Source organism: Glandiceps talaboti, chromosome 12 (genome assembly GCF_964340395.1).
Source record: "Glandiceps talaboti chromosome 12, keGlaTala1.1, whole genome shotgun sequence".
Classification (NCBI taxonomy): Eukaryota; Metazoa; Hemichordata; class Enteropneusta; family Spengelidae; genus Glandiceps; species Glandiceps talaboti.
The window spans coordinates 23,586,549-23,603,283 of NC_135560.1; the positions used below are offsets into that span (position 1 = coordinate 23,586,549).

Sequence of the window (16,735 nt, forward strand, 5' to 3'; positions counted from 1 at the left end):
GACCAACTGTGTTACTGTACGTAGTGTTTGAGACACAAATTAGCCAAGTGTACATCCAAATCAATTCCATAGTTTGTTTACGTGTTCCTTTGATATGGGTTTATGATTTGGCTGTGTGAATACTTGTAGAACTGTATATTTACAATGAAGAATGTAAACCTTTGTCAAAGGGAGACATCCTTGCCTAAGTGGATCACATTGATTCTAGAATTCTCTATTAATGGGTGCAATGATAAAAAAAAAGAACAAAAATCAGAAGAAAAAAATGCATGTAGAGTTAAAAGACAGTTTGCTGAAAATCAAGATTTTCCTCCAAAAAAGAGTAAAAATTAAAAAAGAAACCACTACAGCAGTGTTGGTGATATTCATCTGAAAAATCTGAAATTATTTTGGTGCTGTTTTGTGTGTGTGTTTCATATCCTATATCACTCTGGTCAAATGCACCGACCCACCCTTATAACTCAAATGGTTGAGTCCAGAGAGCAAAATAATAATAGGACAAACCATTCCATAAGAGGGGGACGTTGTTACTGCAGTGCTATTTATTGGCCAATCTTTTGAGAGCAACTAATCTTTACCACTGTGTGTGTTAATCTTCCTGTACAGTTCATACATTTTAGATGTGCCTTTTGTTTTATAGTTTTCTGAGTTTAGAAGTTTGCACTTCTCTCTCTTGATTCTCTATCTCCCAAAACAAAAATTTTCAAATCTGTGTAAAGTAAGTGTCTAATGTGAGATTTTTCCTATTCTGGTGTTTTGCCAATAAAACGTTGAAAAGTTCAGATTTTTATAACAATAATGATGCTGTGTGTGTAAAGTGTTATTTTGACTGTGTGTAGTAGAAATTAATACAGTGCTGTCCCTGACTGACCTTGTCTTACTGTATATAGAAAAATAAGAGATGAGGATGGAGTTGTACAATGAACATGTATCAGCAAGTCATCACCACAAAACAGTCACTTGTGAGCTAATATACTCCTCAAGGGTGGTCTTGATACATGCAGTTAGTGTTTGTAACTCAATGAATTACAAAACAAAACAAAATTGTTTAAAAAGTTTGTTATTGTACGTGTGATTTGTTAACAAACTGGTGAAACATAAATTGTAATCACCATGTCAAAACTGATTACATGTACTTATGTTTACAAATTACTCTCTCTCTCTCTCTCTCTCTCTCTCTCTCTCTCTCTCTCTCTCTCTCTCTATCTCTCTCTCTCTCTCTCTCTCTCTCTCCCGCCCTCCCACGCTTGCTCTGAGTTTTTTTTGCATACATTGAGATTTGATCATTGAGAAATATCTTGAGGATTAATGCTTGAAAGTAAACGTAACTTTAATAGCACACAATAATGATTCAGCTTCCGCCTCGAGAGGGCGCTGCAACTTGCCCGCGTGGGATGTTAGCAACATATTCGTATTCGTCTACAAAGTTGACTAAACTCAGTTATATATACATTTGTTGTGGCTTTTGACTTGTTATATGTTTGCTTGTTTAAACGTTTGTTTGTTTGTTTGTTATTTATAACAATAACTGCAAAAAAATCTGAATTTACCAGACCTACTCTGGAAATAACACAACTGACACACTGCCATCAATTATTTGAATCTAACAGAACATTTGATATTTCTGTACATATTCATATATTTGACATTTATTTATGATATTTTATAAATAAGCTTTTCTTGTTCACTCTATTTTATTCCCCTTTGGACAATTCACCTATATAATACTTGTCCTCCATATCTCTCGAGTCAAATTAAGCAATCTTTATTACTAGTATTTTTCTAATCTTGTAAGAGGCATTCAGTTTACATGGGTATAAGATTCTTTTACACATGTAAGTGATAAATTATGTCAAAACTTGTGCATTTGGTGGGATGGGGGTATTTTGGAAAATGAGGTTTTTAGGCTTGGGTCTGAATTTTCAGTGATGGTTGTGTTGGTTGAGAACAAAGTATTATGATCTGACAAGCTCTTATTGTTTGTTTCAGCATACTCGATGCACAGACTTCTTAGCTTTTGTACTTTGTACTGGTAAACTGGGTATCCACGGGACGTTAGGGTTAAACCACCTGATTTCTGCGGGTGGGGTGGGGGATTTTAGAACAACATTGTCGCATGCCAAAGGGGGGGGGGGGTTGCTGACTATCTCAAGACAGAAAAATAAGTTTGCTGCCAGGGTATGAGCTAAATATAGTTGTGCTACTAGTGCAGAAACTAGCTAAAATTGTGAAATTTCCAGGCATGTGTGTCAGTGTCGGCTCGTGAAAGGTCGTACACTCTTGTTCAATTCTTTTTAGTGCACATTGGATATTCAACAGCTTAATTTAATCTCAATTCGTGCTTGTATGCATCATCAGAACCAAGTAAACCACTGTATAAGATATTTGGAATATGTATATTGTTACATGTACTATTCAGAAAATATAAATAAATATCCTTGATTTTGAAAAAAATGCGAAGCCCGCATGAGGATACATTGCCCATCACTAGAAAAAAATATATAGCTTTTTCATTTTTTCTGGCCTAATGTCGTATCTTTCAAAGTAGTTGCCGAAAAGATGTCACATTCAAAGTTTAAAAAAATAGATGGTCTTTCTCAAATAAGTAACACAACAAAATAATCATTTTCTTTACCCAACTCCTAAAACTTTTATAATCTCGTTTATGTCGGAACCCAAGGTGAACTCAGTGACTTCTTCTTGTCATAATCATTATAATGGAAATTGATGTTTGGATTTAGATGTCGAAGGTACTGCTCTGTTTACAAATTCAGGGCCATTCTTTCCGTAACAAATTGTCGCTTTTTGGTAAAAAAATATGATTTTTGGTAAAAAAACAAACAAACAAACTTAAACTCAAAATTAATTAGGCAGAATCGGTGAAGATATTGATAGGGATGTGTACACAAAGGCTTATTCATGACATGGTGATCTCAGCAGTGATATGCAAAATCAGTTACATTGTAAAATAGCATCAGAAAGCATTCTTGTAATCCTTGAATTTCAAAAAAATCTTCATGTTTTCCCCCTTTTTTAGTCCTTGAACTGTTATACTATATTTCAAAAATATTTCAACCCTGTGTAGGTTAAAAATCCCCAGGGGGGAACCCTCCTCGTGTACCCACCCCCATTGATTCTTCAGCCTTTACTGCCTACATTACAATTTTCCTTGCTGCTTTTGGAGTAAGTTGCATTCATGGTAATACCTCCTACTTTTTGAAATAAGCTACATCCATGTATACCACGTCTAAATCTTCCAGCCCAGCCCCCCTAGAAATAAAATGGTTTACCCCTTATTCTCAGAATGACAGTGAATGACAGGTCGAAGTCTAGATCTGATATATTTTTGTGGTTACGTAAAACTTTGCTGTTGGGCCATCGAATATTTGGTGTTTTTTAAAAAGATATACCGATTGTGTCAAAAGCCAATCTACCTATCTTCAATTCAATTCAATTCAATTCAATTCAACCTAACAGCTGTGTAGAAAGCAGTGACTACATACTATAGTTTTAGACGATGGCTGACAAAGTTGAGGCACCCAAAGTGGAATTCAATCAGGTAAGCGGATTGTTATACCATTGTGCAAGAAATATTGCTTCCATGCGCTAGTATAGAGGCGGCAGTGTTGCAAGTCGTCAAAAACACCGCCCCCATATCATGGTGGTTCAGTTCTTAGTCCATTTAAACATGTTGATTGGTAACAAAGAGATAACATTTTTACAACGTGAAGACTTTTTTAAAAAGTGGTCGAAGATGTCGCTTCAACAGTTCTACGTGAAATCCAACTGGTACCAGTCTTTCACACCAAACGTTACAGTCTATGACTACTATCATATGATGTTCTCTTGGTGTTTACAGATCAGATGCATATCTTATAAGAACAGTATACTACGCACACATTGAACTGATATGATAGGAAGGAACTGCAAGTATAGTACGGTTTCAAACATTCTGTCACCAAGAATAAACTTTAAAAAATGATAACTGAGGTTTAGCAGTGCTACAGGCATGGTCAATAGTCTCTCAGTCTGACTACCAGAGCTAGACTAGCTAGTCTGTCAGTCAGTCTGACTACCAGAGCTAGACTAGCTAGTCTGTCAGTCAGTCTGACTACCAGAGCTAGACTAGCTAGTCTGTCAGTCAGTCTGACTACCAGAGCTAGACTAGCTAGTCTGTCAGTCAGTCTGACTACCAGAGCTAGACTAGCAAGTCTGTCAATCAGTCAGTCTGACTACCAGAGCTAGACTAGCTAGTCTGTCAGTCAGTCTGACTACCAGAGCTAGACTAGCTAGTCTCTCAGTCAGTCTGACTACCAGAGCTAGACTTGCTAGTCTGTCAGTCAGTCAGTCAGTCTGACTACCAGAGCTAGACTAGCTAGTCTGTCAGTCAGTCTGACTACTAGACTAAAGAACTTTAGTACTATACATGCTATACTGCAGGTCTTTCGATGGCCTATATTGTTTACATTTGCACTATAACCAATCTCATACAGGTGTACCATTATATGTGATAGTCTTTTTTTTTTAAATTCAATTTCCACAGATCTTCATCAACAATGAGTTTGTGAATTCTGTCAGTGGAAGAACATTTCCTACAATCAATCCTGCCTCTGGGGAAAAGATATGTGATATACAGGAAGGTGATAAGGTAGGACAATAGGGGAAAAGATATGTGATATACAGGAAGGTGATAAGGTAGGACAATAGGGGAAAAGATATGTGATATACAAGAAGGTGATAAGGTAGGAAAATAAGGAAAAGATATGTGATATACAAGAAGGTGATAAGGTAGGAAAATAGGGGTAAAGATGTGTGATGTACAAGAAGGTGATAAGGTAGGAAAATAGGGGTAAAGATATGTGATATACAAGAAGGTGATAAGGTAGGAAAATAGGGGTAAAGATATGTGATATACAAGAAGGTGATAAGGTAGGAAAATAGGGGTAAAGATATGTGATATACAAGAAGGTGATAAGGTTGGAAAATAGGGGTAAAGATATGTGATATACAAGAAGGTGATAAGGTAGGACAATAGGGGAAAAGATATGTGATATACAAGAAGGTGATAAGGTTGGAAAATATGGGTAAAGATATGTGATATACAAGAAGGTGATAAGGTAGGAAAATAGGGGTAAAGATATGTAATGTACAAGAAGGTGATAAGGTTGGAAAATATGGGTAAAGATATGTGATATACAAGAAGGTGATAAGGTAGGAAAATAGGGGTAAAGATATGTGATGTCCAAGAAGGTGATAAGGTTGGAAAATAGGGGTAAAGATATGTGATGTACAAGAAGGTGATAAGGTTGGAAAATAGGGGTAAAGATATGTGATATACAAGAAAGTGTTAATGAGAAAATTGGGGAAATACTGTATATGCAATGTAGAAAAAGGTGATAAGGTAGTGTGATAACCATACAGTGGTTGCTACTATTAAATCAGTATAAATCTATGTCATGCTAACAAAACAGGGTTAATATGAATGTATAGATATATAGTAAAAGTCACTAACCATCTAAAATTTAACACTAGGCATTTGTTTATCTTCAACAGGCTGATGTGGACTTGGCAGTGAAAGCAGCCAGGGAAGCTTTTAAACCAGGATCACCATGGCGCACTATGGATGCATCAGCCAGAGGAAGACTTTTGAACAAATTGGCTGATCTAATGGATAGGGATTCAGAGTATCTTGCTGTGAGTATTACATGTAACTGTGTTGTCTATTTGATTTCAGAACACATGTTATAACTCTATACATCTCTGAGGGTTGGCGAATGGTATTTTCCTAACTTGAAATCGCCTGTTTGTTGTTACTTTTTGTAAACTGTCAGACTTCACAAATCCTTAATTTGACGTTGATCGTATTTTGCTATCACTGATTTATATTCTATGTAAAATCATCCATTAAGATATTAATTTTCTATGTAAATGTAAGATAAAGTCAGACAATAATTTATTCAGACAAAACACTCATTTTGGTAAGATGCACAAAATTGAAGCATTTTTCCATAATTCATAAATTTAATTTTTAGTAAGTGCAGTAAATATAAAAACATAGTTATTATTTCAGCAAATTCATGATTTACACTATATAACAGTTATCACTGAATAGAAACACTTTCTGAGTATGTCATGGACATTTATAGAATACACTTCAAGTTAGTCTAGTCCTTATACAGAATCGTTACGATTTACACTCCCACTCACAGTCTAGTCCCTATACAGAATCGTTACGATTTACACCTCCACTCACAGTCTAGTCCCTATACAGAATCGTTACGATTTACACCTCCACTCACAGTCTAGTCCCTATACAGAATCGTTACGATTTACACCCCCACTCACAGTCGAAGTGGTTACTCTAGAAGTCCTGAGATGCATGAGATGCAATTTAAAATTCATCCAAAGCCACCCACACAGTCATTAACATCATAGCTTTGTTAATATTAATCACAAAATTCTAACACAGTCCCTCATAAAGTAGTGTTTATTGGGGCAGATACGTAATGTCCAAATAGGGTACAGTAATGTCCAAATATGGTATTTTTTGTCAGCCCAGGACAGTTTTATTTGCCTCTTTATGTGTAAGTGAAATGCAAGGGAAACTGGAAATTTGTTTGTGAACATGAACTATATTGTTAAGTGGCCATAAAACTGTTCTTATCAAACCTTGAAATGTAATACAAGACTCTGCTGTCCCAACATACTGTGATTAGTGTTATTAATCCAGTTCATTTGTTTACTCACCATTTTTGTAACAGGTTTCAATCCATGGTCTGAAGTCAACAGTTGTAAATGAATTGAAGCAGTATATGTTAATGTCTGATATAATGCAATGACTGATTGTGACAAATCATACCAATGCTGCACTTCACAATTTACAACTTTCACACCCTGTTCATGAATTTTTCTTGTACACATGTAGAGTGATGTACACATGTAATATGATCTATAAAACATGAATGAATGCAGTGAGCTAGCTCAGATCAAAGACTGGACCTAATAATATTTAAGTATTTCAATGACACTTCTAAAACATTTTGTTTTAGAAATTAGAAACACTGGATAGTGGTAAAGTTTATGCACAGTCAGTAGGAAACATCGTGGGAGCATGTCAAACTTTACAATATTATGCTGGATATGCTGATAAGATACATGGCAAGACCATCCCTGCAGGTGAGACAAGGAGACAAACTATAACACCATTTATACCAATGTCAAAATATATAAACAATATATTGAAGAATATTAAAAGATGTATAAACGTTATCTATATATACAACAATATTATAAAGCATGTTGGTAACCATGGGTGTTTTTATGCTTTTTAACTTTGGTCGACCATGGTCTACAGACGGTTCACCATCGCCAATCATAGTATGTAGATATTTGGCCATAGTCAACCATAGTCTACAGACAGTTCACCATGGCCAATCATAGTATGTAGATATTTGACCATAGTCACCCATGGTCTACAGACAGTTCACCATGACCAATCTTTGTATGTAGATATTTGACCATAGTCAACCATGGTCTACAGACAGTTCACCATGGCCAATCATTGTATGTAGATATTGGACCATAGTCACCCATGGTCTACAGACAGTTCACCATGACCAATCTTTGTATGTAGATATTTGACCATAGTCAACCATGGTCTACAGACAGTTCACCATGGCCAATTATAGTATGTAGATATTTGACCATACTCAACCATGGTCTACAGACAGTTCACCATGGCCAATTATAGTATGTAGATATTTGACCATAGTCACCCATGGTCTACAGACAGTTCACCATGGCCAATCATAGTATGTAGATATTTGAACATAGTCAACCATGGTCAACAGACAGTTCATCATGGCCAATCATAGTATGTAGATATTTGACCATAGTCAACCAGGGTCTACAGACAGTTCACCATGGCCAATCATAGTATGTAGATATTTGACCATAGTCAACCATGGTGTACAGACAGTTCACCATGGCCAATCATAGTATGGAGATATTTGACCATAGTCAACCAGGGTCTACAGACAGTTCACTATGGCCAATCATAGTATGTAGATATTTGAACATAGTCAACCATGGTCTACAGACAGTTCACCATGGCCAATCATAGTATGTAGATATTGGACCATACTCAATCATGGTCTACAGAGAGTTCACCATGGCCAATTATTGTATGTAGATATTGGACCATAGTCAACCATGGTCTACAGACAGTTCACCATGGCCAATCATAGTATGTAGATATTGGACCATAGTCAACCATGGTCTACAGACAGTTCACCATGGCCAATCACAGTATGTAGATATTGGACCATAGTCAACCATGGCTAATCATAGTATGTAGATATTTGAACATAGTCAACCATGGTCTACAGACATTTCACCATGGCCAATCATAGTATGTAGATATTTGAACATAGTCATCCATGGTCTACAGACATTTCACCATGGCCAATCATAGTATGTAGATATTGGACCATAGTCAACCATGGTTTATAGACAGTTCACCATGGCCAATCATAGTATGTAGATATTTGAACATAGTCATCCATGGTCTACAGACATTTCACCATGGCCAATCACAGTATGTAGATATTGGACCATAGTCAACCATGGTCTACAGACAGTTCACCATGGCCAATCATAGTATGTAGATATTTGACCATAGTCAACCATGGTGTACAGACAGTTCACCATGGCCAATCATAGTATGTAGATATTTGACCATAGTCAACCATAGTCTACAGACAGTTCACCATGGCCAATCATAGTATGTAGATATTTGACCATAGTCAACCATAGTCTACAGACAGTTCACCATGGCCAATCATAGTATGTAGATATTTGACCATAGTCAACCATGGTCTATAGACAGTTCACCATGGCCAATCATAGTATGTAGATATTTGACCATAGTCAACCAGGGTCTACAGACAGTTCACCATGGCCAATCATAGTATGTAGATATTTGACCATAGTCAACCATGGTCTATAGACAGTTCACCATGGCCAATCATTGTATGTAGATATTTGAACATAGTCAACCATGGTCTACAGACAGTTCACCATGGCCAATCATAGTATGTAGATATTTGACCATAGTCAACCATGGTCTACAGACAGTTCACCATGGCCAATCATTGTATGTAGATATTTGACCATAGTCAACCATGGTCTACAGACAGTTCACCATGGCCAATCATAGTATGTAGATATTGGACCATAGTCAACCATGGTCTACAGACAGTTCACCATGGCCAATCATAGTATGTAGATATTTGAACATAGTCATCCATGGTCTACAGACAGTTCACCATGGCCAATCATAGTATGTAGATATTGGACCATAGTCAACCATGGTCTACAGACAGTTCACCATGGCCAATCATAGTATGTAGATATTGGACCATAGTCAACCATGGTCTACAGACAGTTCACCATGGCCAATTATAGTATGTAGATATTTGACCATAGTCAACCATGGTCTATAGACAGTTCACCATAGCCAATCATAGTATGTAGATATTTGACCATAGTCAACCATAGTCTACAGACAGTTCACCATGGCCAATCATAGTATGTAGATATTGGACCATAGTCAACCATGGCCTACAGACAGTTCACCATGGCCAATCATAGTATGTAGATATTTGACCATAGTCAACCATGGTCTACAGACAGTTCACCATGGCCAATCATAGTATGTAGATATTTGACCATAGTCAACCATGGTCTACAGACGGTTCACCATGGCCAATCATAGTATGTAGATATTTGACCATAGTCAACAATGGTCTACAGACAGTTCACCATGGCCAATCATAGTATGTAGATATTTGACCATAGTCAACCATGGTCTACAGACAGTTCACTATGGCCAATCATAGTATGTAGATATTTGACCATAGTCAACCATGGTCTATAGACAGTTCACCATGGCCAATCATATTATGGAGATATTGGACCATAGTCAACCAGGGTCTACAGACAGTTCACCATGGCCAATCATTGTATGTAGATATTGGACCATAGTCAACCATGGTGTACAGAGAGTTCACCATGGCCAATCATAGTATGTAGATATTTGAACATAGTCAACCATGGTGTACAGAGAGTTCACCATGGCCAATCATAGTATGTAGATATTTGAACATAGTCATCCATGGTCTACAGACATTTCACCATGGCCAATCACAGTATGTAGATATTGGACCATAGTCAACCATGGTCTACAGACAGTTCACCATGGCCAATCATAGTATGTAGATATTTGACCATAGTCAACCATGGTGTACAGACAGTTCACCATGGCCAATCATAGTATGTAGATATTTGACCATAGTCAACCATAGTCTACAGACAGTTCACCATGGCCAATCATAGTATGTAGATATTTGACCATAGTCAACCATAGTCTACAGACAGTTCACCATGGCCAATCATAGTATGTAGATATTTGACCATAGTCAACCATGGTCTATAGACAGTTCACCATGGCCAATCATAGTATGTAGATATTTGACCATAGTCAACCAGGGTCTACAGACAGTTCACCATGGCCAATCATAGTATGTAGATATTGGACCATAGTCAACCATGGTCTACAGACAGTTCACCATGGCCAATCATAGTATGTAGATATTGGACCATAGTCAACCATGGTCTACAGGCAGTTCACCATGGCCAATCGTCTACAGACAGTTCACCATGGCCAATCATAGTATGTAGATATTTGACCATAGTCAACCATAGTCTACAGACAGTTCACCATGGCCAATCATAGTATGTAGATATTTGACCATAGTCAACCATGGTCTATAGACAGTTCACCATGGCCAATCATAGTATGTAGATATTTGACCATAGTCAACCAGGGTCTACAGACAGTTCACCATGGCCAATCATAGTATGTAGATATTTGACCATAGTCAACCATGGTCTATAGACAGTTCACCATGGCCAATCATTGTATGTAGATATTTGAACATAGTCAACCAGGGTCTACAGACAGTTCACCATGGCCAATCATAGTATGTAGATATTTGACCATAGTCAACCATGGTCTACAGACAGTTCACCATGGCCAATCATTGTATGTAGATATTTGACCATAGTCAACCATGGTCTACAGACAGTTCACCATGGCCAATCATAGTATGTAGATATTGGACCATAGTCAACCATGGTCTACAGACAGTTCACCATGGCCAATCATAGTATGTAGATATTTGAACATAGTCATCCATGGTCTACAGACAGTTCACCATGGCCAATCATAGTATGTAGATATTGGACCATAGTCAACCATGGTCTACAGACAGTTCACCATGGCCAATCATAGTATGTAGATATTGGACCATAGTCAACCATGGTCTACAGACAGTTCACCATGGCCAATTATAGTATGTAGATATTTGACCATAGTCAACCATGGTCTATAGACAGTTCACCATAGCCAATCATAGTATGTAGATATTTGACCATAGTCAACCATAGTCTACAGACAGTTCACCATGGCCAATCATAGTATGTAGATATTGGACCATAGTCAACCATGGCCTACAGACAGTTCACCATGGCCAATCATAGTATGTAGATATTGGACCATAGTCAACCATGGTCTACAGACAGTTCACCATGGCCAATCATAGTATGTAGATATTTGACCATAGTCAACCATGGTCTACAGACGGTTCACCATGGCCAATCATAGTATGTAGATATTTGACCATAGTCAACAATGGTCTACAGACAGTTCACCATGGCCAATCATAGTATGTAGATATTTGACCATAGTCAACCATGGTCTACAGACAGTTCACTATGGCCAATCATAGTATGTAGATATTTGACCATAGTCAACCATGGTCTATAGACAGTTCACCATGGCCAATCATAGTATGGAGATATTGGACCATAGTCAACCAGGGTCTACAGACAGTTCACCATGGCCAATCATTGTATGTAGATATTGGACCATAGTCAACCATGGTCTACAGACAGTTCACCATGGCCAATCATAGTATGTAGATATTTGAACATAGTCAACCATGGTGTACAGAGAGTTCACCATGGCCAATCATAGTATGTAGATATTTGAACATAGTCATCCATGGTCTACAGACATTTCACCATGGCCAATCACAGTATGTAGATATTGGACCATAGTCAACCATGGTCTACAGACAGTTCACCATGGCCAATCATAGTATGTAGATATTTGACGATAGTCAACCATGGTGTACAGACAGTTCACCATGGCCAATCATAGTATGTAGATATTTGACCATAGTCAACCATAGTCTACAGACAGTTCACCATGGCCAATCATAGTATGTAGATATTTGACCATAGTCAACCATAGTCTACAGACAGTTCACCATGGCCAATCATAGTATGTAGATATTTGACCATAGTCAACCATGGTCTATAGACAGTTCACCATGGCCAATCATAGTATGTAGATATTTGACCATAGTCAACCAGGGTCTACAGACAGTTCACCATGGCCAATCATAGTATGTAGATATTGGACCATAGTCAACCATGGTCTACAGACAGTTCACCATGGCCAATCATAGTATGTAGATATTGGACCATAGTCAACCATGGTCTACAGACAGTTCACCATGGCCAATTATAGTATGTAGATATTTGACCATAGTCAACCATGGTCTATAGACAGTTCACCATAGCCAATCATAGTATGTAGATATTTGACCATAGTCAACCATAGTCTACAGACAGTTCACCATGGCCAATCATAGTATGTAGATATTGGACCATAGTCAACCATGGCCTACAGACAGTTCACCATGGCCAATCATAGTATGTAGATATTTGACCATAGTCAACCATGGTCTACAGACAGTTCACCATGGCCAATCATAGTATGTAGATATTTGACCATAGTCAACCATGGTCTACAGACAGTTCACCATGGCCAATCATAGTATGTAGATATTTGACCATAGTCAACAATGGTCTACAGACAGTTCACCATGGCCAATCATAGTATGTAGATATTTGACCATAGTCAACCATGGTCTACAGACAGTTCACTATGGCCAATCATAGTATGTAGATATTTGACCATAGTCAACCATGGTCTATAGACAGTTCACCATGGCCAATCATAGTATGGAGATATTGGACCATAGTCAACCAGGGTCTACAGACAGTTCACCATGGCCAATCATTGTATGTAGATATTGGACCATAGTCAACCATGGTCTACAGACAGTTCACCATGGCCAATCATAGTATGTAGATATTTGAACATAGTCAACCATGGTGTACAGAGAGTTCACCATGGCCAATCATAGTATGTAGTTATTTGAACATAGTCATCCATGGTCTACAGACATTTCACCATGGCCAATCACAGTATGTAGATATTGGACCATAGTCAACCATGGTCTACAGACAGTTCACCATGGCCAATCATAGTATGTAGATATTTGACCATAGTCAACCATGGTGTACAGACAGTTCACCATGGCCAATCATAGTATGTAGATATTTGACCATAGTCAACCATAGTCTACAGACAGTTCACCATGGCCAATCATAGTATGTAGATATTTGACCATAGTCAACCATAGTCTACAGACAGTTCACCATGGCCAATCATAGTATGTAGATATTTGACCATAGTCAACCATGGTCTATAGACAGTTCACCATGGCCAATCATAGTATGTAGATATTTGACCATAGTCAACCAGGGTCTACAGACAGTTCACCATGGCCAATCATAGTATGTAGATATTTGACCATAGTCAACCATGGTCTATAGACAGTTCACCATGGCCAATCATTGTATGTAGATATTTGAACATAGTCAACCATGGTCTACAGACAGTTCACCATGGCCAATCATAGTATGTAGATATTTGACCATAGTCAACCATGGTCTACAGACAGTTCACCATGGCCAATCATTGTATGTAGATATTTGACCATAGTCAACCATGGTCTACAGACAGTTCACCATGGCCAATCATAGTATGTAGATATTGGACCATAGTCAACCATGGTCTACAGACAGTTCACCATGGCCAATCATTGTATGTAGATATTTGAACATAGTCATCCATGGTCTACAGACAGTTCACCATGGCCAATCATAGTATGTAGATATTGGACCATAGTCAACCATGGTCTACAGACAGTTCACCATGGCCAATCATAGTATGTAGATATTGGACCATAGTCAACCATGGTCTACAGACAGTTCACCATGGCCAATTATAGTATGTAGATATTTGACCATAGTCAACCATGGTCTATAGACAGTTCACCATAGCCAATCATAGTATGTAGATATTTGACCATAGTCAACCATAGTCTACAGACAGTTCACCATGGCCAATCATAGTATGTAGATATTGGACCATAGTCAACCATGGCCTACAGACAGTTCACCATGGCCAATCATAGTATGTAGATATTTGACCATAGTCAACCATGGTCTACAGACAGTTCACCATGGCCAATCATAGTATGTAGATATTTGACCATAGTCAACCATGGTCTACAGACGGTTCACCATGGCCAATCATAGTATGTAGATATTTGACCATAGTCAACAATGGTCTACAGACAGTTCACCATGGCCAATCATAGTATGTAGATATTTGACCATAGTCAACCATGGTCTACAGACAGTTCACTATGGCCAATCATAGTATGTAGATATTTGACCATAGTCAACCATGGTCTATAGACAGTTCACCATGGCCAATCATAGTATGGAGATATTTGACCATAGTCAACCATGGTCTACAGACGGTTCACCATGGCCAATCATAGTATGTAGATATTTGACCATAGTCAACAATGGTCTACAGACAGTTCACCATGGCCAATCATAGTATGTAGATATTTGACCATAGTCAACCATGGTCTACAGACAGTTCACTATGGCCAATCATAGTATGTAGATATTTGACCATAGTCAACCATGGTCTATAGACAGTTCACCATGGCCAATCATAGTATGGAGATATTGGACCATAGTCAACCAGGGTCTACAGACAGTTCACCATGGCCAATCATTGTATGTAGATATTGGACCATAGTCAACCATGGTCTACAGACAGTTCACCATGGCCAATCATAGTATGTAGATATTTGAACATAGTCAACCATGGTGTACAGAGAGTTCACCATGGCCAATCATAGTATGTAGATATTTGAACATAGTCATCCATGGTCTACAGACATTTCACCATGGCCAATCACAGTATGTAGATATTGGACCATAGTCAACCATGGTCTACAGACAGTTCACCATGGCCAATCATAGTATGTAGATATTTGACCATAGTCAACCATGGTGTACAGACAGTTCACCATGGCCAATCATAGTATGTAGATATTTGACCATAGTCAACCATAGTCTACAGACAGTTCACCATGGCCAATCATAGTATGTAGATATTTGACCATAGTCAACCATAGTCTACAGACAGTTCACCATGGCCAATCATAGTATGTAGATATTTGACCATAGTCAACCATGGTCTATAGACAGTTCACCATGGCCAATCATAGTATGTAGATATTTGACCATAGTCAACCAGGGTCTACAGACAGTTCACCATGGCCAATCATAGTATGTAGATATTTGACCATAGTCAACCATGGTCTATAGACAGTTCACCATGGCCAATCATTGTATGTAGATATTTGAACATAGTCAACCATGGTCTACAGACAGTTCACCATGGCCAATCATAGTATGTAGATATTTGACCATAGTCAACCATGGTCTACAGACAGTTCACCATGGCCAATCATTGTATGTAGATATTTGACCATAGTCAACCATGGTCTACAGACAGTTCACCATGGCCAATCATAGTATGTAGATATTGGACCATAGTCAACCATGGTCTACAGACAGTTCACCATGGCCAATCATTGTATGTAGATATTTGAACATAGTCATCCATGGTCTACAGACAGTTCACCATGGCCAATCATAGTATGTAGATATTGGACCATAGTCAACCATGGTCTACAGACAGTTCACCATGGCCAATCATAGTATGTAGATATTGGACCATAGTCAACCATGGTCTACAGACAGTTCACCATGGCCAATTATAGTATGTAGATATTTGACCATAGTCAACCATGGTCTATAGACAGTTCACCATAGCCAATCATAGTATGTAGATATTTGACCATAGTCAACCATAGTCTACAGACAGTTCACCATGGCCAATCATAGTATGTAGATATTGGACCATAGTCAACCATGGCCTACAGACAGTTCACCATGGCCAATCATAGTATGTAGATATTGGACCATAGTCAACCATGGCCTACAGACAGTTCACCATGGCCAATCATAGTATGTAGATATTGGACCATAGTCAACCATGGTCTACAGACAGTTCACCATGGCCAATCATAGTATGTAGATATTTGACCATAGTCAACCATGGTCTACAGACGGTTCACCATGGCCAATCATAGTATGTAGATATTTGACCATAGTCAACAATGGTCTACAGACAGTTCACCATGGCCAATCATAGTATGTAGATATTTGACCATAGTCAACCATGGTCTACAGACAGTTCACTATGGCCAATCATAGTATGTAGATATTTGACCATAGTCAACCATGGTCTATAGACAGTTCACCATGGCCAATCATAGTATGGAGATATTGGACCATAGTCAACCAGGGTCTACAGACAGTTCACCAT

General features: G+C 38.2%; 1 protein-coding gene across 1 annotated transcript in view; it reads left to right on the forward strand.

Annotated features, from left to right (window-relative positions):
• Positions 1-3,517: 3,517 nt before the first annotated feature.
• Positions 3,518-16,735, forward strand: part of LOC144443254 (aldehyde dehydrogenase 1A1-like) — a 30,052-nt gene continuing 16,834 nt past the window's right edge. Inside the window, exons 1-4 of the mRNA XM_078132683.1 lie at positions 3,518-3,559; positions 4,544-4,648; positions 5,554-5,694; positions 7,050-7,176. Of these exons, the coding sequence (XP_077988809.1) occupies positions 3,518-3,559; positions 4,544-4,648; positions 5,554-5,694; positions 7,050-7,176 (415 nt within the window). The remainder of the gene's footprint in view (positions 3,560-4,543; positions 4,649-5,553; positions 5,695-7,049; positions 7,177-16,735) is intronic.